General features: G+C 37.2%; 1 protein-coding gene and 1 pseudogene across 2 annotated transcripts; both read left to right on the forward strand.

Moving 5' to 3' along the window:
- The first annotated feature begins 14,565 nt into the window (after positions 1–14,565).
- LOC143564033 (uncharacterized) lies at positions 14,566–15,890 on the forward strand. Its single transcript, XM_077051430.1, has 5 exons — positions 14,566–14,709; positions 15,241–15,396; positions 15,482–15,559; positions 15,648–15,713; positions 15,813–15,890. The coding sequence occupies exons 1-5, from the start codon at positions 14,566–14,568 to the stop codon at positions 15,888–15,890; spliced, it is 522 nt and encodes a 173-aa protein (XP_076907545.1).
- A 2,498-nt stretch (positions 15,891–18,388) lies between these two features.
- Positions 18,389–21,374, forward strand: LOC143564035 (uncharacterized; annotated as a pseudogene). The gene is made up of 10 exons (XR_013140775.1): positions 18,389–18,559; positions 18,647–18,741; positions 19,513–19,570; positions 19,674–19,865; positions 19,944–20,020; positions 20,266–20,403; positions 20,483–20,698; positions 20,790–20,898; positions 21,126–21,192; positions 21,284–21,374. The product of XR_013140775.1 is annotated as an uncharacterized LOC143564035 (transcript).
- The last annotated feature ends 1,554 nt before the right edge of the window (positions 21,375–22,928 follow it).

Here is a 22,928-nt window from a genome sequence, read left to right on the forward strand (position 1 = left end):
AGTTGAAGTGCCATTATACCACCTTCGTTGATCGGAGTGGCATTGCATCCAGTCGGATGAAGAAGATTTCGGTTCCTCCTTGATTGGAAAATTGGAGAGGAAAGTGTATGAAAGATGAGGTTTTGGTAGTAAATGTGTTGGACCTCCGGATGGATGATAAGTGGGAATCTTAGTAGGATGATACGTCGGTATTTCGGATGGTTGATACATTGGAAGGCTTGATGTATGATAGCTTGAATGCCTTGGGGGTTGGTATACTTCATGTAGAGTGTTGTCTAGGTGGTAGATTGGACTTGGGTTGGGGTTTTGTTTGTGTTCTTCGTTGAAGAATGATTCAAAGTAGTCCTTGCTCATGATGCCTTGTGGGAATTTTTAATATTTCTTTGCTCTTCTTACTTCCTTGTCATAATATTCCATTAATTCTTCATAAGACATCTTTTGGGTAGTTTTGATTGTGGAGAGGGAAAGAAAAGGTTACCAACAAATCTTATCCCTATTCATATTAACAAGTAAATATTTCCTACGCTTGAATCGAAGCTTGGGTATTGTTTTATGATACCCAATTCGCTAAGATCGATGGCTCTGATACCAACCTGTCACACCCCATTCTAGGCCTAGGAGTGTGATCCATAGTTGGTACCATATTTGTAAATAAATCAGAGTAACGGGTTATAGCGGAAGTCTTTATAAAAACATATGGATCGATTATATAAAATACTTACATTACAAAAGACGAACAAAAGTCTCGTTTAGTATTTACTTGTTTATAATTTACAAAAACCACCATGTTTTAATATTTACACAAAATTATCCGAGCCATCGGATTCTAGAGCTTCTTCGTCCTTCAAGCTCTAATCTTGATTACCTGCAAAATGTTATTAAAATACGTCAGCAACGAATGCTGGTGAATATGCTGACGCTAAAATATTTTCTTTACTTAATTACCCCTCGAGACTACCTAAGTCTCGGCCCATCTTGGCTTAGGAATAATCAAGTTAAAAAAATCATCATAAACTCGAGTCTCTGCACTAGGTCACCTCAGCGAAACACCACAGCGTTTATGACATAACTTAGGTAACATAAATATACACATGGCCATTCCCCACTCGGACGTAACTTAGGTCCGGCCCATCGTGGCTGGAGGTCGTGACCAAGCGTGGTGCGATGTGCCCACCGCGTTCCACATATGTAAGGATCCAGACAAACGTATACCATAGCCTGAGGGCTGGCTTATACTCTTATTTATAATGTTTTTAGAGACACGAAGCCTCATGTAAAGTTTTACACATAACACGTTTGTTTGTTTAAAAACAAGTTTGTAAAAGTGGGGCGTATTCACCTTTTCAATGTGATCGGCTTTCAACACCGTCCGTTAGTCCTTCATTCGCTATCTCGCACCTATAGTATGAGTATAACATTCATTAGTCGGATACACGATCCGGCTTAAGACCTTTAGTCTTATCATATCGATGAACCTTTAGTTCATTATTTCTTTTACTTTAAAACCTTTAGTTATAAAGTAATCTTTATAAATCTTTAGTTTATATTTAAAAACCCGACGTTTCTTCTTCTTTAAGAAACGTATTTATTTTATTATTTAAGCATATTCATAATACTTAAATAATATATTCTATAACAAAGAATTATTATTTACTTACATATATATATACTCATATATATATATATATATATATATATATATATATATTTATTTTCTTTTCTTTCTTTTCTTTGTTATTTATTTTCTTTTTTTTATTCATCGAGTATAATTCCGACTTAGGCATTAAGCCTTTATAATATTTTAATATTATTTTGGTCGGGCATTATGTCTACCTTGCTTGACTTGGAAACACCCTAGTCACTTGGGCAGCACTTCGACGCCGCTCAATCGATACTCTTTTCTTTTCAACTCCTTCTCCTCACTTGGCACGTTTTTTGAGACACCAATGGCACGTACTTCGAGGAAATTATCGGGTCATCGGGCAGTACTTCTTTCTTGTTCGGGATATCGGGGAGTGGCACGGAAATCGAGATGACGGCCACGGAAAATGAGGTTTCGTGGCACGTTTATCAAGACGGATTGTTGGCGCGAACTTCGAGCTAGTGAGAGAAAGCTAGAGAGAGTAAGTGTGTGAAACCTTGGTGTGAGTTTGGGAAAAACCCATGGCCGCTATTTATAGGGCTGATTTTGGGTCCCATCGCGGTACGCGATGGGTCCCCTGTCTTGTCCGTCGCGTACCGCGACGTAGGCATAGCCAGTCACACCCCTAGACTTGCCACGTGGCTACACGTGGCACGCGCCGAGCCACGTGGCGGCAGACGCTGCCACCGTGTGTGCCACGTGGAACACGTGTCACTGGGTGTCAGACACCCCATCGCGGTACGCGATGGGTGTCTTTCTTGACCTGTCGCTTAGCGCAAAGGGTCAAGAAAACAGAATTTATAATTTGGTCCCTGGAGTTTAGAAATTGGCAGAATTGGTCACTTGACTTTGAAAAATTGACATTTTTGGCCCGAAATTTACGTGATTTTACATAAAGGTCTCTCCTTGGAAGGGAATCATACGTTTTAGGAAGAGGGGAAAGTTGAGTCCAAGATACATCAGACCATTCAATATTTTAGATCGAGTAGGTGAGGTGGCTTACAAGCTAGGTTTACTCGAAGAGTTGGAAGAAATTCATTCTACTTTTCATGTTTCTCATCTGAGAATATGTCTAGCTGATGACATGTCTCATGTGCCATTAGTAGACATCGAGGTTGATGACCAGTTAAACTACATTGAACAGCCTGTAGAGATCGTTGACCGCAAAGAAAAGCAGCTTCGTCATAAAGTTATCCCTTTGGTGAAGGTGATATGGAACCACCGTAAAGGATCATATGCCACTTGGGAAGTTGAAGAAGTGATGCGCAAGTTTTACCCGGGATTGTTTAAGTAATAATTAGGTTTCGGGGATGAAACCTCTTTAAGGATGGAAGATTTGTAACAACCCTTTTCCTATTTCGATTAATAAAATAATAATATTAGTTATTATGAGTTGGGCTTGTGTTGGGTTAAATAAGGTGTTGTTTGTTTTTTCAGAGGTAAAATGTCTGCCGTCTGCGGACCATATCTGCCAACATCTTTAGCAGAAGAGGTGGACCAAAACTCTGTAGTCTGCAACAAGAAGACTGTTTGTTTTTTAACATCTACAGACTGCTAAAATAAGTTGAAATTTAAGTAAACTGAAATTTAAATAAACTGAAATATAAATAGAAAAGGTCTTCAACATCCAAATTTTAATAATAGTCAACAACACTGAAATAATATTCATAATACCACGAACATTTTTTAAATCATTTATTCCGTACATTGCATTAACTGCCCAGCAAGGTTGATCGTATTGTGTAAACAACTCATCGTCCAAACCCTGTTTCCTAATAAAATTATGTAGCGCGAAACATGAAACGGTAACGTTCCTTTGTGTTTCCAATGGAAATGGTGTCATCCTCTTCAATATCGGGAATCTTGCTTTCAAGACACCAAAAGCACGCTCAATGACGTTTCGAAGTTTTGCATGTGCATGATTAAATTTTTCTTTATTGGTTAACGCACGTCTCCGTCGAAAATCTCCAAGCCAATACCTCACATTACGATATGGAGCCATAAATCCTCGTATGTGTGCGTACGCGGCGTCGCAAAGATAGTATTTCTATGTAAATATTAACAATTAGTTACAATATTAAACTAACATAGAAATAATTAAAAAACAATAAAAATACCTGATGGTGGAAATCGGAATGGCGCGTGTGGATCTGATAATGCCTCTGATAATATTCTAGAATCATGTGCTACCCCTTCTCATCCGGCCACAAAAAAAGTGAAAATCATGTTAAAATCACAAATTGCTAATACGTTTTGATAACAATCACCCTTTCCCCTTCCTCTATATAAATCTTGTTGCCTAGTAGAAACAACAACATGTATCAAGGTCCCATCTAGTGCACCAACCGCTCCTTTAAAAATCTTTCGTAGCCTCTTGGTATGTCCCGGAATGTTTGGATTCGGATTGAAAGAAGTTGGTACTATCATATCTTTGGTGAAAAACATCATTTTATCCAACACTTCATGAAAGAATTTATGAATTGTTTGCTTTGAGTGTTGAAATCTACGCTTGATAACCACGGAAAGTTGGTTATGGCCAATTATCATAAAAAACATAGCCATCTTTTCCTCAACCGAAACATGTTTACTATCCTTTAACAAATAATTTGTTCTAAAATGTGCACATAGTCGGACAAATGATTCACGGGACATGCGTAACAATTCAATGCATTGTTTGGGATTTCCTTGCAATAACTCTAACGTGTATTTATGTCCCGTCATTGCCGAATCATTGTCTTGTTTTGTTTCAAACCCCTCTTCCAAAAAAAACGGATATACAAGTACATAACAACTACCAGAAGTATTTTATCATCATTATTCATTAAAAACCTGTTAATAAAACATAAACAACCATGTCACATAGCCATAACAAAGCAACCATTATCATAAAGCATAAACAACCATGTCACATATATAGCCATAAAATAACATACAATGTGTTCAACATAACTAAAAAGCATAGAATGTTTTCAACATAACTAAAAACAAATTTGTTTTCAACAAAACAAAAAAAACATACAGCAAAAGCATATAATGTTTTCAACAAAACCCATGTTCTTCACTACTTCATAAGTCCTAAATTTTTAGCCGTCATCTCGATCCACCCTTTTAACACATTGGGAACATTTGGCCATGCCATCCACGCCTCTCTCATGTCCGAGGACATTCCAAAAATATGAAAAGCAACCAAATATAGAGGGTCTCTCTGCTCTAACCCAACCAAATTTAACTTCTCAGAACATTCAATAACTGTTGTAACTGTTGGGTGTTTTTTTGGGGGGGTTTTCTCTAGTCAAATGTCGCAAAGCATTTTACATGTCAAGTGATAAGTCCTCAAGAGTGACAGATGATGATGATTTTGAGGTTTTAGCCCTTTTGGGAGTAGGCTCGGGAGTATGCTCAGTAGTAGGCTCGGTAATAGGATCGGTAGCAGTCCCAGTAGTAGGAGTAGTGTCGGCATCATCTTCTGTGTCGGCAAAAATGTTGTCCATAATCATCAATGGTTGGACCGATTGGAGCCGATGACAAGAGGATGATCCAACCACTGATGTTTGGGCTGGGGTCCACTTGCGATTACCTGTGGCAATATTATCACCAAACAGTTGTGCACAAAGTTCCGAAAATGCTAATGGAGTTGTTTTGAAGGATGCAGCTTTCACATGCCCCTAAAAGATTAATGGTAGATGTTAAAAAATTAACTAGGGGTGGACCTTAAGGTAGAGATAGATGTTAAAAAATAAAAATATATGAACATACCTTCTTAAATTCTTCCCATTCTTTGTTCGTTAAGGTAAAGGTATTTGTTTGAGGGTTGTAGATGTTGCCGGTTTTGTTTTTCAAATACATCCATCCTATATATTTGGCTTTAAGATTATCATAGGCGTTTTTCACTTGTTTTTGAGACAAATCCAACCCAAACTTTTCCTTAAGAACACTTATTACCTTAGCCCACGAGTCTTTGTGTAAACTCAACGCTTTACCCATGGTGTTTATCTTTTCAATGCAAGTTTCTAATAAACATTTTATTTGCTCATTCGACCATTGTTGTTTCTCTCCCATTTTTATGATCAACTAACAAGAAACAACAATTCTATTAAAACAACAATTCATCGAACCTAAACTTTCTACAAACTTTATTCAACAACAAACTCATAACAATATTCTACAAACCTAAACTTTCTACAAACTACTAACAATCTAGCAAAACTAAAAAAAACCTTTAACAATTAACAAAAAACTACAAACTTTATTCAACAACAAACTCATAGCAATATTCTACAAACCTAAACTTTCTACAAACTAATAACAATCTAACCAAACTAACAAAAACCTTTAACAATTAACAAAAACTACAAACTTTATTCAACAACTACTAATAACAATATTCAACAAACCTAAACTTTCTACAAACTAATAACAATCTAACAAAACTAACAAAAACCTTTAACAATTAACAAAACACTACAAACTTTATTCAACAAAAAGTAGTAACAATATTCAACAAACCTAAACTTTCTACAAACTAATCAAAATCTAACACAATTAACAAAAACCTTTAACAATTAACAAAATTAACAAAAAACTAACAATCTAAAACTTTAACAATCTAACAAAATCCAACAAAACTAACAAAATCTAACAATCTAAACATTAACAATCTAACACACTTATGAAATTAAAACAAAATGTAATTAGATTATAGCAATGGTGGTGGTGGTGGAGGAGTATCAAACCTGGACAGAGAGAAGAGATGCCGGCGGTGGAGGAGTGGAGGAGTGGAGCGGCGGTGGTGGATGACTAAAACGGCGGAGCGGCGACGACCCTGGAGCGGTGGCGGCGCGGATCAGTGGAGCGGCGGGGGTGTGGAGGCCGCCGGCGGGGTTGCAGTGGTGGAGGAGTTGAGCGGCAATGGAGAGGAGGAGAAGATTAGGGTTTGGGAGTCTCTGATGAAGAAGAGCGGTGGAATTAGAAATCGGGTAGAAGAGGTGAGAAGTAACAATACCAACACTTCTAGGAGAAGAGGGCGCGAAGAGGTTTTTTTAATGAAATGCCTTCGGGAAAACAAACACACTGCAGACCACAATGTCTGCACGTGGTCTGCGCGACGCAGACAAAAGTGGTCAGGAAGAGCTTTTGAGGAAAAACCAACAGCACCTAAATGTGGGTAATGGACTTGGATTAATTAGGAAGGACGAAAGACCATGGGCATAAGCCCATGGACCAAATATATAAACCATAATTATTCATTAATCCATTCATTTCCACTCATTTCTTACACCACCCAAAACACACACATGAGCTCTCTCTCATCTTTCTCTTTTTCTCTAACCGAAACCAAGAAGGAAAACCAAGCATTTATCCGAGGTACGAATAGTATGACCTTGTATGGATCTGAACCCACTATATCTAGTCGCAAACCGATGAACCGACACCCACAACCGTTAAAGTCATGAAGTTCGGATGAAATTGGGTATAAGCAAATCGAATGACGAGCTTAGGGGTCACCCTAGCTTGGATCCAGAACGATCAGGACGAAAAACGGTGTAGAAACACGTTTTTCCGGACACCACCCATTTTTCCGGCACGACGACACCGGAAAGGCGTCGTACGAGGTAAGGATGTCAGGGAATGATCTGACATTCTGTGCCCTAACCCTAGGCGCGCGATGCTCATTCGTTAGGGAAGAATAACAAATGAACCCCATTCGTTAAGCCATTCGTTATGTCATTCGTTACAGAGAAATGACGAATGAACCCACATCCGTTATGAAGGTCCATTCGCTATGAAGGTTCATTCGTTATAAAGGTTCATTCGTTATAAGAGTTCTTTCGTTATAAGGTTCATTCATTATAAAAGTTCATTCGTCATGAAGGTCCATTAGTCATAGGTGGTCATTCGTCATGAAGTAACGAATGAGTCCATTCATTATGAATGAACACACTCGTTAAAAATTAAGGAATGAGCCCCATTCATTAAGAAGCAACGAATGAGCCCCATTCGTTAAGGAACTGGATAACGAATGAAGTTTGATAAAACGACAGAAAGGTCCATGGACTTAGAATAAAATAGATTAATTAAAAGAAGCCCTCGAACTTTATGAATTAAACAAAGGTACATTTAAAGGTAAATGAGTAACGAATAAGATAATCATTTAAGAAATGTTAATGAAAATTTTTCTAAGAACCCTTTATGGAAATAAAATATTTCCAAGCTGACCAGGCAGCTTAACCCCAGCTAAGGGCTCTGCCCCTTGGACCCCGCTAGGGGCTGCCGCCTCTAAAACCCCGCTGCCAAGGGCGCTGCCCCCCTGACCCCCGTTCATTGAGGGTTATAATAAACTAGAAATACGATATGGGTAGCGATAGTTAAGTGATACGTGTAATTGTTATACGGTTAGCCATGCCCAGCTAAAGAAAGGAGTTACCATTAACTCTAAGAGGAACCGAGTTCAGGTGAGTTTCTAGCCCCATTTCCTTGTTATGTTTTCGGTGCTGTGTGCATACTCAATGTGATTAGTTAATACACTTACCTTGAGTGGTAAGTGTATGCATGGATGATACATGTGATAGATATTATATTGTGAATATGAATGAAAGCTTGTTGGTGCGAGAATGATCTTCGGATATTGCACGTATCGCCAAGGAATGTAAGTGTTAGAACATATATAATTGTGTATGTACGAACGATAAAGCAGGGTATGTACGAAATTGTATGAATGTTAGTTTGAAAGTATGGTAGAGTGAAGGTAGGGAACAGACCCTAATAAATCTGCGAATGATAGGAACGACACCTAATAATATCTACGAACGAAGGGAACAGACCCTAATAATATCTGCGAATGTAGGGAAAAGACCCTAATAATATCTGCGAATGTAGGGAACAGATCCTAATAATATTTGCGAATGTTATAGGACGAAATGTATGTATATATGTATGTATGAAAGAAAGAATGAAAGTATGAAGAAATGTAAAAGGCTAAGTATGTTATACGTATCTTCGAATGCGTATATAAGTAAGTATATGGATGTATTGTATGTTACCTGTATTAACTAGAACTCACTCAGCGTAGCTGACTTTTAGTATGCACGCATGTTAATAGACTGAGGTAGCTCGCTTAATTGAAGACACATGGCAGGATCTGAAGAAGCTGGCATATACAGAAAGATTTGTCATGATGTTAAATAAGATATTTTATGTTATGTTTTCAAGGACAAGCTGAATGTTTGTAATAAATGAACGAAGTTTTATTATTCCGCGAAAGTTTTAATTAACTCTGATATTTAGAACTGTGTTTATGAGTAAATCTAACGTAAAAGTAGGGCACCAAGGTCGGGGCCTTATGGAAGGGGACCAGAATTTACTTGGGAATTGAAATCTAAGATGAGAAAGAAATACTCGCACCTATTTTAACGAATCTCGAGGACGAGACCCATTCCAAGGTGGGGATGATGTAACATCTCAAAAAATATACTATATTTTTATTTGGGTTAAAAATGTCAATTTTCAAATAGAAGGACCGAAAATATTTTAATAATAAATATGATATATAGATTATACAGTTAAAAGAATTCTGTCCTAATGGAAAGAAGGAAGAAAATGAAACTCCTTCACATGAGTATAAATAAGGTGGACAAATTTCATCCCACAAGGAAAGTGTGAAACTTTTGGAAGCTCTTTAAAAGGAGAAGAGTTTCCATAGTAATATTCTTTTATGCTATGCATGCACCAGTGGTCCTAGCGAATGTGCGAAGCACCCGACACGCATGAGAATGGCCACGGGCTCGTGCGATGGGCGCAATGTGGCGCTTTGATGGAGCACTTTGCACTTCGTACTTCGCACGCTCGCATCGCCGCGATCCGCCTTAATGTTTTTGGAAAGTGGAAGCGAGATCAAGAAATGCCTAGTATTCAAAGTAAATGATCAAAAATGGAAATTCTAATTTTCCTAACCCATTGCGATACGCGATGGATCAAAAGACAACCCACCGCATATCGCGATGGGTATGTCACAAACTCCCAGAAATGGGCGATGTCGCGATACGTGATCCCCCAAGACACAACGTCATCGTGTATTGCAATGACGTGGTCTGATAAACTAAGACGCGTGTCACGCCACGTGACACCACGTGTCAGGACACGTGGCATACGTGGCCAGGCTACTAGTGACGCGACATGGCTAGTCGCGATACGCGATGGCCTACCAAAGGTCCATCGCGTACCGCGATGGTTTATTATATTCAAAAATATGCCGCCTGATCCATCGCGATATGCGATGGATCTTTTCAACACCCATCGCGTATCGCGATGGGTGAACTGATCAGCCCTATATATAGGGCGACTAGCCCTCTCATTTTATCATCCCAAATCATCTCTATCTAGAAATCACTCTCTCACTACCTCGTAATCCGTGCCACGGCCCGACGACCTCCACCTTGAAAACATGCCCAAATCTGATGATTCCTTGAAGTGTGTGCCATCAAAAGGTGAACCGACGCTCCACCTCGAAGTACGTGCGCAACCCGGCGACCACCATACGTCGCCTCCATTTGCGTGCCAAAGAAGCTTATACCTCGATAAACGTGCGGGCCTGGAAGTGTTGCCCGAGAGTCTAGGACTACTAAGCCAATTAAGGTAGGGGTTTTGTCCAAATAAAATATTATTATGACTTAGACCATAGTCAAGGGTATACTCGATACTTCGAAATTGTAAACAAAGAAAAATATAAATATAAGATATTGAGATAAAATAATTCTTTGTTATTAAATAAATATATTATTTAAGTTTCTTAAATAAATAAAATAAATAAAGTATACGTTTCTTCGAAAAAAGAAACGTAGTATTTAGAAAGATAAATAGTCGAACTAAAAGTTTGAACGTACTTAATAACGAAAAATGATTTGAACTAAGATTCGAAAAGAAAATATAATCGAGGTAAAGATTATACGAAAAAGACAAAAGATCTTAAGCTAGATCGTTGATCTAGTAATAACAAATGGTTATACTCGTACTATAGGTCCGAGATAACGAGAAAGACGAACACAATCAGTGAAGTAAAGCAGATTAAGAAAATAGATGAATACGCCTCAAACTTTTATAACCAAGTTTAATCGAGTCAAATTGAATTGATTACATGAGATTACGTATCTCTAAAACCTTATGAACAAAAGTAATCATTGGCCTTCAGGCTGTCATGTACGTTTGTCTGGTTCCTTACATATGTGGTTAGACAATGGACACACCGCACCACACCTGGTTATGCCTCCGCCATGACGGGCCGGACCTAAGTTATGTCTGAGAGAGGATAATCATGTGTATACCTGATGGTAGCTAAGTAATCTCGAACGTCGGTGTGTTTGCTGAGTGGTTTTGAGTTGAGCTTAAGTTTATAATTGTGATTTAGTTTTTAACTTGATTATACCTAAGCCACGATGGGCCGAGACCCAAGTTATGTCTCGAGGGATAATTAAGTAAATAAAATATTTTTGCGTCAGCTTATTCACCAGCATGTGTTACTGACGTATTTTTAAACTGTTTTACAGGTAATGAAGGGTTGGTGCTTGGGAACGAAGTAGTCATTAGGCGATCTGATACCTCAAATAATATTTTTGATAAATATATGTAAATGGTGGTTTAACGAACAAGAAATCTTTTGTAAACTTTAACGGGTATTTTTTGAATCCCGTGTTTTGAATATATGTGTGTGTGTGTGTGTGTTAATATTATATCCACGCTAAATTTCCTCTAAAAAACCATAACTCTGATTTATTTACAAAAATGGTACCAAGTATGGGTCACACGCCTAGGCCTAAGATGGGGTGCGATATGATTTTTGCTTAATATTAATGACATCATTAATCACGATTAAATAAGTATAAAATTAAAGCATTTTTATGCCTAAAATATGTTCCTGCATTATTACCGAATTCCAGTATTAATGATTTCAAATACGTATTTTAACCAAAATATAATTATAATTTATAACCTTTATTGCTTAATTTATTCTTAATTAATAAATAATTAATATTCATAACATATTTATTTTCGATTAAATACTGAATTTGAGTAAATACCAACAAACTTTTAAAGCTTTTCATATTCTCCAATATCAACCAACTTTCCATTTGTTTACATTTGACCATTTATAATTATGCCTAAGTGTTTAAATTAATGTCTCGCCCGCGTTAGTCGCGCTAACTCGACTCGAGGTCGAACAGGTGTTACATTGACATACACACATTGCCAAGTTCTAGTAAGACTTGGCGGGAGGCACACAAATAAACACATGATAGCTTCGGTCACAATGGAACCCCACATTATTGTATCATGATATCTAGAGTACTTAACTAGTGATAAAACTTTGTTTACATTATCTGCGCGTTGAAAGAACTTTGTTTTTATCTATAAACTTGTGAACTCACCATTGTATTGACACTTTTTAGCATGTTTTTCTTAGGTCATGCACATCAGAAGTTAGGATGAATCACAGTTGCATGAATTTCATCAAGAATTTAAGCATGGCTTAGGGTTTTCATGAATTTTTATGTCTGGTTGCCTAGTTGTGCACTTGTGTATTGTAACTTATACTTGTTTTACGCTTCAGCAAACGAAAACGATATTGTAACTGTATCTTCTCATTATTAATGAGTAATATATTAAATGATAACTTTTTATTGTTAAATGGTTGTTCAATATGACACATAGGTAGATCCTTGTATGTTACGTGTCTCACTATAAAACCCACTGGTCGAAATTTGAAGGTGTGACATATGCTTCCTTGCATGTATGGTCTAGGATACCTTATGTATGTCTCTGCTTCTTGGTTTACACATTGTCAAGCATCATCCTTCCTTGTTTCCACAAGCCATGATTCACCCGTCACAGTCACCCTACCAAGATGCTACCAAAGCTACCGCCGCTCCTCAACATGCTATGATTCTTGACTTGCAACACATTTAGCTAATTTTCCTCCATTGACTCGAATGGAGTCGAATCCATTTACTCATAACCATTTCTACTACCTCTACGTACTCTACACATGATCACTCTGACGGTGTATTCACCACACAACACATCTTCGAATAACTCCTTCGATGGTTCCACCTGACTCAAAAGCTCGTTATTGTCTTGCATTTGCTCATTTTGTTATTATATAAACTTAGGGGCTGTTTGGTTCATTCAGATCTGACTCATTCGATGGTTCCACCTGACTCAAAAGCTCGTTATTGTCTTGCATTTGCTCATTTTGTTATTATATAAACTTAGGGGCTGTTTGGTTCATTCAGATCTGAATGAGTCAGATCTGAATGAACCTCTGTCCCATTCAGCAACAACAACAAGTCTGAATGATTCAGACATAATTTTAACCATTCAGATCTTTTTCTATTTAGAACCAAACATCTGAAGTCTGAATGAATCAGATGTTTACATCTGAATGGTTTCATTCAGATGTAAACAAACAGCCCCTTAATACCACTAGCACGTCCCGCTCTTTCTTTTTGGTCTATCATTGATCAGACACTCACACATCCTTAACATGCAATCTACTCACGTGTCTAAATCTCAAACTTGTTTTGCCTATTATGTCATTGAATGATGCATGATTTGCCTTATATGTCATCGATGCATAATTTTGTTTGGTGCACAAGAGAGATGTTATACCATAAGAAAGATATCACCTCAAATTTCACCAATGCATTTTGAGCGGAATAACTGGGGATGTGCCCGAGTTAGAGAAATATATAGATGAGTGATTTCCTGTGAAGTTCCATTCGGTAATAAAAAGAATTTGTGACCATATAGTATTGGCAAAATAAGGGAACAATATTGGTTGATTTTAATACTCCAAATGTTACAAAGAGCATTATAGCAACTCATGTTTTGTTTATAATGGTGGGGGCAAACCTCATTCGGGATGATGAGTCACTAGGGTGTTAATTTGTGACACATTAGGCAAATCCTACGTAGTATTGTTTTGTACACAAGAGTTGTTTTGTACACAAGAGATATTAAGTCATAAGGAATGTCATGCCTAAAATATAGTCAACTCGTTCTAGAGGCAATAATCATGAATAAAAGAAGAACTTCACAGCTAGATGTGCTTAAGTGAGTAACAATGGTAAAGAAAGTTTACGTCCAGAAAATAAAAAGATAAATATATGAACTCCTAATGGCAAAACAACCAATAATTAACTTATTATCGATTAATCCTAGTGTAACCGATCCCATGTCCAAAACATTAACACTACACTCTTACTAGATCACATAAAAAATAATAGTAATAAAAAAAGTGTCATATATTGGCAAAGACAGAGAAGATATGATAGTTTAAAAGTATCGGTGTGTGACAACACAACACAAACCTCGGTATGAAGGAAAGAAGGTGGCTGCTGTATTGTACATATAACATAACATAAGAATAATAAGATAGGCCACTTGTCTGGCCCACGTGTCTCTGCTGCATCCGTTACCCAGTCGCCTACCACCTATACTAACGTGGCCTGTATTACACCCAGGGACGGATTTATTTAATCGAGTACCGGGTCAAGCGAACCAGGTGTTTTTCGAACCGTAGTGGAGCATTTAATAGCGACTTTTTTAGCGAACCAGGTGTTTTTCGAACCGTAGTGGAGCATTTACTTGACCCGAACCGTTAAACCAATCCGAATTGTCAACCCGACCCAATTTTTTTATACGCGTTCTTATATATTTAGAGCATCTTAAAATAGCGAACCAGATAAAAAAAAATTCTAAATCCGTCACTGATTACACCGATACGTGTCACCACCTCATACCTTCCCCGTCGTCATGGCAGGACATGTGCCATCTTATAATGCCTACTTGCACCTCCTTCAATTACTTTATCATCTTTCTCTACCATCATATAATCTTCCCTCAACCCCATTATTATTATTATGGATGACCGCATGGTGAAGATTGAGTTGGAAGCCGCGGAGGCTTTGGCTGGATTAGCCAGTGTTCCGGCTGTTTCTCGTGGCAGTCAGTCGGTTGCTGAACGACTTAAGGACGACTCCAACGATCGGAACTCCTCTTCCGGCAATTCTTACAAGGTACTTTGTTAATTGTTAACAATAATATCTGTGAATTTATTGTTGATGTTTCTATTTGCAATTTGGATGTTATAAGTAGTTGAAAAGTAGGAAGATATAATTTGTGATTTAACGGTTATAGACATATTTGAGGTTCGTTAAATAAAGGTAGAATAATTTATAATGCTAGTAGTATTTTTAATACTTTGTTAGGTCACTATCAGCATATATAGATCCAGTTTTGGTGTTACTTTTGTTGTGTATGCATAGAATATGTTTGGTTAACTTGAAAGTACATCGGTAACTTTTACATCCCACCCGACCTGTTTACAACCCATTTGATTCATGGTTACACATGTCGTGTTCTGTTCTGGTTACAAGATTTTATTTGTAGGGCAATTTGAGTTCATTAATTCAAATGTAACGTGTTTTGGTTACATGATTTTAAGCGTTTAGGATTTAGATTTCAAATTTGTGTCCTTAAGGGTCACTTCAGAATAATAAACGAGTGAATCATTAATCAACTTGTGGATTTTTCTTGTTAACGAGCAGGTGGCGACTAATTTGGCGGCAAAGAAGACAGAGAAACCGGTTGTCTTGACTGCAAAGTCGTTCAAAGATGAACACAACACTGACCTTAGATTGAATCCTGTTTGTCCCACGAATTGTGTGACAAGTGGGAGAAAATCTAGACATAACTTAACAGAGGTATTCAAAACATATCACATATGTTTTTATAAGTTGCCGTTCTGTATCTGATTCGTAAGTTTAAGCTAATGTTCAAACTTAACAGGCTGAAATGGAAGCCCGTAAAATACGCAGGGTGCTGGCAAACCGAGAGTCAGCTAGACAAACAATCCGTAGGAGACAGGTATAATTCATTTTGATTTGTGTTTGTCAAATGTTGAGATACTAAGACACAAGCACGGTTTACTGAGGTTTTGTGATAAATTTGCAAGGCGGTTTTTGAGGAGCTATCAAGAAAGGCGGTCGATCTATCTTGGGAGAATGAGAATTTGAAAAGGGTTTGGATTGATTTTTCTTTTCTGTAAATAATATTTTGCTTGCATTTTTATATATCCAACATACCAGCTAAACCGAATATGGTTTGTTTCTTTGAATAGGAAAAGGAAACGGTTTCAAAGCATTTTGATTCATTGAAGGCGAAGAACGAATGTTTGAAAACACAGGTGAGAATGTAATGATTTTACATAATCGTTTAATTGTTTATAATAACTCGTTTAATATAATATTCTCTATAGATGAAGATTGTGACTAACGAAGCCAAGGAAACCCGAAGAGAGTCCAACACGACGAACGAACCAAGCATATCCGCATCTTCTACGAACTCCCCTTTTTACAATTGTATCCAACCGTCTTTTGTGCCAGTCGTATGGCCAAATTCGGTCCAATTACAGTGTGGCCCGCCAGCCCAAATAGTCTTACCATCTCATATCCCAATCTCACCATCGCATGCCAGTAAGCCCGATTCATCATCTTGTGAAGCGAGTTCCTTGACAGTCAACGGGCCAGGGACTCCAGTGTATTTACTCCCGTACCCTTGGCTTTTTACTCTACCGCAAAATAACAATGAGAACCATCACCGCGTTAATTCTTTTAATCTAAATGATAAACCAAAGGAGTCTTGTGAATGCCAACAATTTTTCCCTGTTAGCGATGGCTTCCCTCCAGATGGCGGTGGTTGGCCGACAACTAACCTTGTGAGTTGTGAAGAACTACTTATTGAGCATGATGATACTAATAAAGTTGGTGATAACAAACAGGTTGTAGGAGATATTCACAAAATTCACAAAGTTCCAGTTGTGTGCTCAGGTAAGAGATTAGGCGACATAGTGGCGGCAGCCGAGGCCCGGAGGAGGAGAAAACAGGTCATGAGGCTAAAGAACCATGCTCATTGCCGCCATCTAAGGATGCATCAAAGAAATTACTTGAACAAAGAAAAGCGAAGGCGATCGTATGCAGTCTTTTTTAACCACTTTTTTACGCGTTGTTGCGGATGACTGGTGGTTTTGTTGCTTGTCATATATATAGTATTGGAGAAAGTGGACTAATAGTCTTGATCTATAAGTGCTAGATACAAAGGTTTAATAAGCGGGTTGGTAGGTTGCGGTTCAGTGTTCGATGTTCATCCCTTACGCTGAACATCTGGTGTCTGTAAACGTGGTCGACGTCCGTGAACGTTATCTACAAAATTTCAAAGGTTTTTTGCTATTCAAGTTACATATCTCACAAAGGTATTCATAAGACAGGACAATGTGTATTAACACATGCATGAAAAGTTTTGTAAGGTATGATTATGAATTTATGATTCCAGAGGGCTGGTGAACTAATTAAGTAGTGTAAGAACACAAAATAGATAATGTATCAAGTTACAATAAACTCACAATAAGTGATGTTATATGAAGGGAGTGAAAATGTCAATCCAGTCGAATCGAAATGGTTTTAGTTTTAAAATAAAGTACCTTCTGAGGTGACTGCTTATCACTATCGTCTGCGTGTTTCTCAGTTCCTATAACTAGAGACATATATATACAAGTCAGAATTTATCGTATTCTCTCACCACATTGAATGAGAAGTAATATGATGCAATTTCGGAAGCGAGCAATGGCTCAAGAGACTCATGATTAATCAAAGACGATAAAACATTTAAACCTAATGTTCTTATAAATTAAACTTATTTAAAAACTAATTAAACAATAAATATAATAACCCTATTTATACTAGACATGAAAAGATAAACATAAAATAATAAAAGATATTAAAAATTATAATTGTAATGAAGAGATAAATCTGCAAAATAATGTGCAAGGAAATTCAAGGGATGTTTGATCAAAGTAATAATCAGGAGTGATACAACCAAACGTCATTATAGTCTCACGATGTTACCTTAGTGGTAGAGAGGTATGTATCTATTGTGGAGGTCTGGTGTTAACCGTGGCACCACCCAATTTACTCTGAGACACGTGAGTCAAGATAGCCTTGGGACATTAAAAAGGTAAGACCGCCATCAAATATATGTTAAAAGGTAGAACCGACATAAAATATTTCGTGAGTGGGACTACTATTGTTTGACTATATATAGTTGGAATTATTTAATTTTTTTAATAGAAAATAAAATGATTCAATTATAATAGAGAGATCATTTTCCTTTTTTTATTATAGTCAGGTAACCATTTCGATGATTCTAAAATTACTTGCAAAGGATGCACAAATTCAACCGATGACCATATATAATTACATATATTCTTAGCAGACGACTTTGTTTTAAGGTTGGACCTGAGTTTTTTCTTAAATTAACAACAAATTGACATTATTATAACAAGTGACAGAATTTGATTGCTTAAAATACCATGAAGTTATGACTAAAACTAGACGAATGGTTTTTACTTTTTAGCATGTTTAGTTTTGGATATTAACCACTCATATGAACATTCTCTGACATCTTTCCATAAATCATTGCCGCTATGTTCACGAGGGAATATTTTTGTATCATAACGTTTTTTTCTTACTTTTGGGTAACTAAAGTGAGAAACCCATCTTATACCATTGCCATCTGTTGCTTAAAACATGATTGCGTGGCCTTATTCTTCTGAAGCGGTGCTAAAGTCTTACAAGATCAGATCAATATATGTGTGTCACACTGTTAAAGTTTTGGCACATATTAAAGTTTTTCAAAAAAAAAAGTATTTGATTTCGGCCAACTGCATGGTTATGATCAATCCGGCTATGAACAGTGTTGGTGTAACATTTAGAGGGTTTAGGAGGGCGTTGTATGTGGTGTTATTGGGTCAATTAGCGTCTTTTTCATTGGCCCTTATGAGCTTCTGTGCATCTCTATCTGCTAAACTAGGTTGCATAATATATAGTTTCCCTTCAATGTTATGATTCTAATTATTTTGTTCTTAATTATTGAGTTTTATCTGATTTGTTTTGGTAGGTGTTCATGCCCCCTTTGCTCTTGCATTTTCAGCTGCTTTGTCTTTAACCTTGGTCTATGGAACCATCTTTTTGTATGGCCGTCAAAAGCCACATGTAATGGACTAATGGGTGTGCATGGTTTGGTTATTAGACCATTCTCTATGGTGGGGGCTTCGAAGCCCCTCCGCAGTGCCACGTCAGCGCCACGTAAACACCATGGCATTAAAGCCCCAACCAATAATGTCCCGCTATGGTTTAATGCCCCGAGGGCGCCCATTTATACATATATGCATATGTATGTGTGTATGAGATAGATGGAGAGAGAGAGGACCCACAAGAAGTCAGAACGCCGGGCGCCTTTGGTAATTCTTGTGCATATGTATGTGTGTATGAGATAGATGGAGAGAGAGAGGACCCACAAGAATTACCAAAGGCGCCCGGCGTTCTGACGATCCTTCATCACCGCGCCCACCCCCAAATGCGCCCCTTGGCGGTGTTCATCGCCCTCGGCGCCCCAAAAATTGCCTCCACCGCGCCCCATAGGATTGGGTCTTATAGTCTCGACCAAATTAACCAATCGGTTTTTGATTCAGCTCGGTTAATTTCGGCCAATCACTAAAACTAATTTGAGCTAAAACATTTACTTAAAAATACATGAAATGAAAGTATAAATATATTTCTGAGTATAAACACATGAAATGAATATATAAAAGCTAGAAATATATGAAAATATAGGGTACACAAATAATTACCGATAACCGATTTTCAGTTAGTTCGGTTAATTTTGGTTCAGTTTCGTCGCTTTTCGGTTCATTTATTGTTCACCTATCATCAACTTTGATGAGTGTCAGTTAGCCTTCATAATATTTTTAAATATTTTTGCAGGTTTGTTGGTATTGGTATGTCCTCTTGGCATTTGTAGCTGTGCATGGAACTTATCTTGGTTAGTATTATTGCTAAAACCACAGTGATGAATAGTGTCTATTCTTGAATATGTTGGTTGATTAAATGGATATGTGAATGATATTGTTTGTGGCTGGCTGCAGTTAATAAAGCATTCCAGTTTTCGTCAATTACAAGTGTCGCAATACTTGAATGTTGGACAGTTGTTTGGGTCATAATTCTGACTAAGTTGTTTCTGGGCACAAAGTATTCTTTATGGCAGTTTGTAGGGGCAGCTCTATGTGTTTCAGGGCTGTGTTTAGTGCTACTTTCCGATTCTGGTGTGGGTGGTGGAGGTAACAATCAAATTAGTTCATAGTAAAATGATCGGTTAAGATAAATGCACGGATGAGATTACTGTTTTGGTGTTTCAGGTGGCTCCAATCCTGTTCTCGGTGATGGACTAGTGATTGCAGGGACATGTTTTTTTGCTTTGAGAAATGTTGGCCAGGTTTGTTTTCATTTTTTTGCATTGAGATATGTCAACCAAAAACCTGATTATTTTCATGTTGTGAGTCTTGTCAGATAGTGCCACGACGAACATGGTGGGACAAAAGTGGTTTAGGTTGGCCCTACCTATTTTGACCAGCACTAATAGGATCCATATTAACATGAAACCTTGTGATCCCGTTATCCAACACACCTAGCCTATAGTTTCGCCACCTCTAGGCTTAATGTTTCAGTTTCAATATGCAGGAATATTGTGTGAAAAGGGGGGGCCGGGTTGAAGTAATAGCGATGATGGGTTTATTTGGAATGCCTGGGTTTATTTGGAATGCCTATGCTTTTAATTGAGATGTATCCTTTTTCTTAGTACTAGGATTCTTCGTCAATGTATGTAATTATGAATAAATAAGAACACAATTTGTCAATTTTCGTTAACCCAATCCTTAGGGTCATATTTGAGTTGAAGAATCTCGAATCGATATCTTGGTCTCCAGAAGTTGTAAGTGAAATCTCATTTTTGCAATGTATTGTTTTAGTCTTTTGTGTATATTGTTGTAAAACTGGAAAAACCAGACATGGTACATATGGATTAGCCTTCGGTTTCATGTTTCAGATATTAGCCTTTGTTGGTTTCGGGATATCAGGCTTTGCGTTCCGTTCTTTGACTCCGATTGTTTTGCAGGTTCGTTTCCCGTGCCATATAAATAAAATAGTAAGAAGAGTATTAAAAGGATATTTGTAAATCTCACAAGCTCGTGATCGAGTTTTTACAGGCAAGTGGATCCGCGCTATTCAGTCTCTCGTCACTCACAGCCGTTTTGTGGGCCATGATCATTCGCGTGTTTTTATATCACCAAAAGGTAATCGTTGGCACAACCCAGTGTTATTATGTTTTGGTCTTAAGATGCCTATCAAGTTGATCTAATAATTTATTGGGATTGGTTCGAGTCAGGTCACATAAGTTTGACACTGAAATAACTGATAACTAGAATAATATCTACAGATAAACATGATATTAAAAGTAACAAAAAAAGAAGAAAAAACTCGTGTATTCAAATGTTGGTAACTTTGTTCCTTTTACATGTCTCTGGACAATATCATGGTTGCAGGTGAGCTGGTTATGCTATATGTGTCGTTCTTATTTGTTGGAATCGGTCTCGTCATATATTCGAAAACGTAAGTCTGGTCACACCGATTTCTATTATTTTGTTTGATCACATCTATACTCAAGAATGCCAATATGGAACTTTAATTGTAATTTCTAAAGGGAGAAGCATACCAATGAGCTACCAGAACTCGAAAATGATAACTCCGACCAACCATACCAGTTTCTACCAGAGGAAGCTGTTCGAGTGTAGACTTTAGGCGGCGGTACATCAATATTTGTTTTATATAACATATGATATAATAAATGTTACTTGTCAATATTTGTTTTTTGTAACATATATAATAAACATTACTGTAACATGTATAATAAATGTTACTTTAGGCGGCAGTACATCTATATTTGTTTCATGAGCTTCTTGGTAATAAGGTAGCGATAATCTCTTCACACCTTACTATATGATAGTGTTAGATACCAAATCTTCTCATTAACAATGGTAGTGGTCGTATAAATTATATATTGAGCTAACCGATGTTCAATATATATTTGGTTTAGATGGAAATGAGTTATAATTGTCTTGGAAATATGATGTAACGGCTGAGGGGAGGCAACAAGCATCAACAGAAAAGTCAATGACCAACACTCAATTTGCATTTAAGACACCAAAACCCGACTACCATTGATGGAACTTGAACTACAAGAAATAAGACATATGGCGACGACTCAAATCGTCACTACATACCCCAAATGGTGTCGCCCACAAGTTTTTCCGACGACATGTCGTCGCCATTTTTAGCAAAGTTGTAGCTACGATGCGACAACTTTTCGTTGCTATATCTCTAATAGAAAATTTTATTATAACTATTTTTGCTATAAGATAAAAAGGATTTATTATACTTGTAATTACAACTATATATTAAAAGACATGGCTTGGCGACGCAACCACATAATTGGTCCACGTGGCCTGATCACATCTTTCATGACCCGTCGGTTTTTTTTCGTTTCTTTTTAATTTGCCTCGGTTTGCGGCTGCAAAGCGTGCATTTATTTACCGTTAAATGATTTCGACCGAATTTATATCAGCTCGCGGTTGCAAGACATGATTTTTTTGTTTGCCACGAGTTTTTTGTGTTTTTGTGTGTGTGTTGATTCAGGACGAACGCGCGTGTATGTTCTTTTTTCTACACGATCTTTTAATATAAGTATGTTAACTTGTTGTATATGAGTGTGGACAAATTTATTTTTTAACCAAATCACTACTACAAAAATAGGTATTTGTTACGATCAAATCCGTAGCAAACATGGTGTTTGCTACGGATTAACAAACATGGTGTTTGCTATGGATTAGCTACGAATTTGGTCCGTAAGTACAAGTCTCTTAGCTAACTTATTTGCTATGGATTTTTGCTACGAAATCAGAATTTTGCTACGGTTTTAGCAACCAAAAGAGGCGTCATTATTTTAGCTACTTTAGATACGAATTTTGCTACAGAATTGTTTGCTACGGATTTTTAGCTACGAATTGTTAGATACGGAATTTGCTACGTTTTTTTAGCTATGGATTTTTAGCTACGAATTGTTAGGTACGGAATTTGCTACGTTTTTTTAGCTATGGATTTTTTTAGCGATGGTTTTTGCTATGAAATTTAACAACAAATTTTAGATGATTTATGCTGCAAATGTAGCTGCCAAAATTTGGATGATTTTGCTACGTATTATATAAGGTTTTAGCTATACATTTTGTATATTTTTTCAAATTTTATATTCTTTTATATTTCTTCCATGTAAACATTATATCAAAATATAA

Source organism: Bidens hawaiensis, unplaced genomic scaffold (assembly GCF_021521415.1).
Source record: "Bidens hawaiensis isolate Kalapana, Puna unplaced genomic scaffold, B.hawaiensis_p1.1 tig00021689_1, whole genome shotgun sequence".
Classification (NCBI taxonomy): Eukaryota; Viridiplantae; Streptophyta; class Magnoliopsida; order Asterales; family Asteraceae; genus Bidens; species Bidens hawaiensis.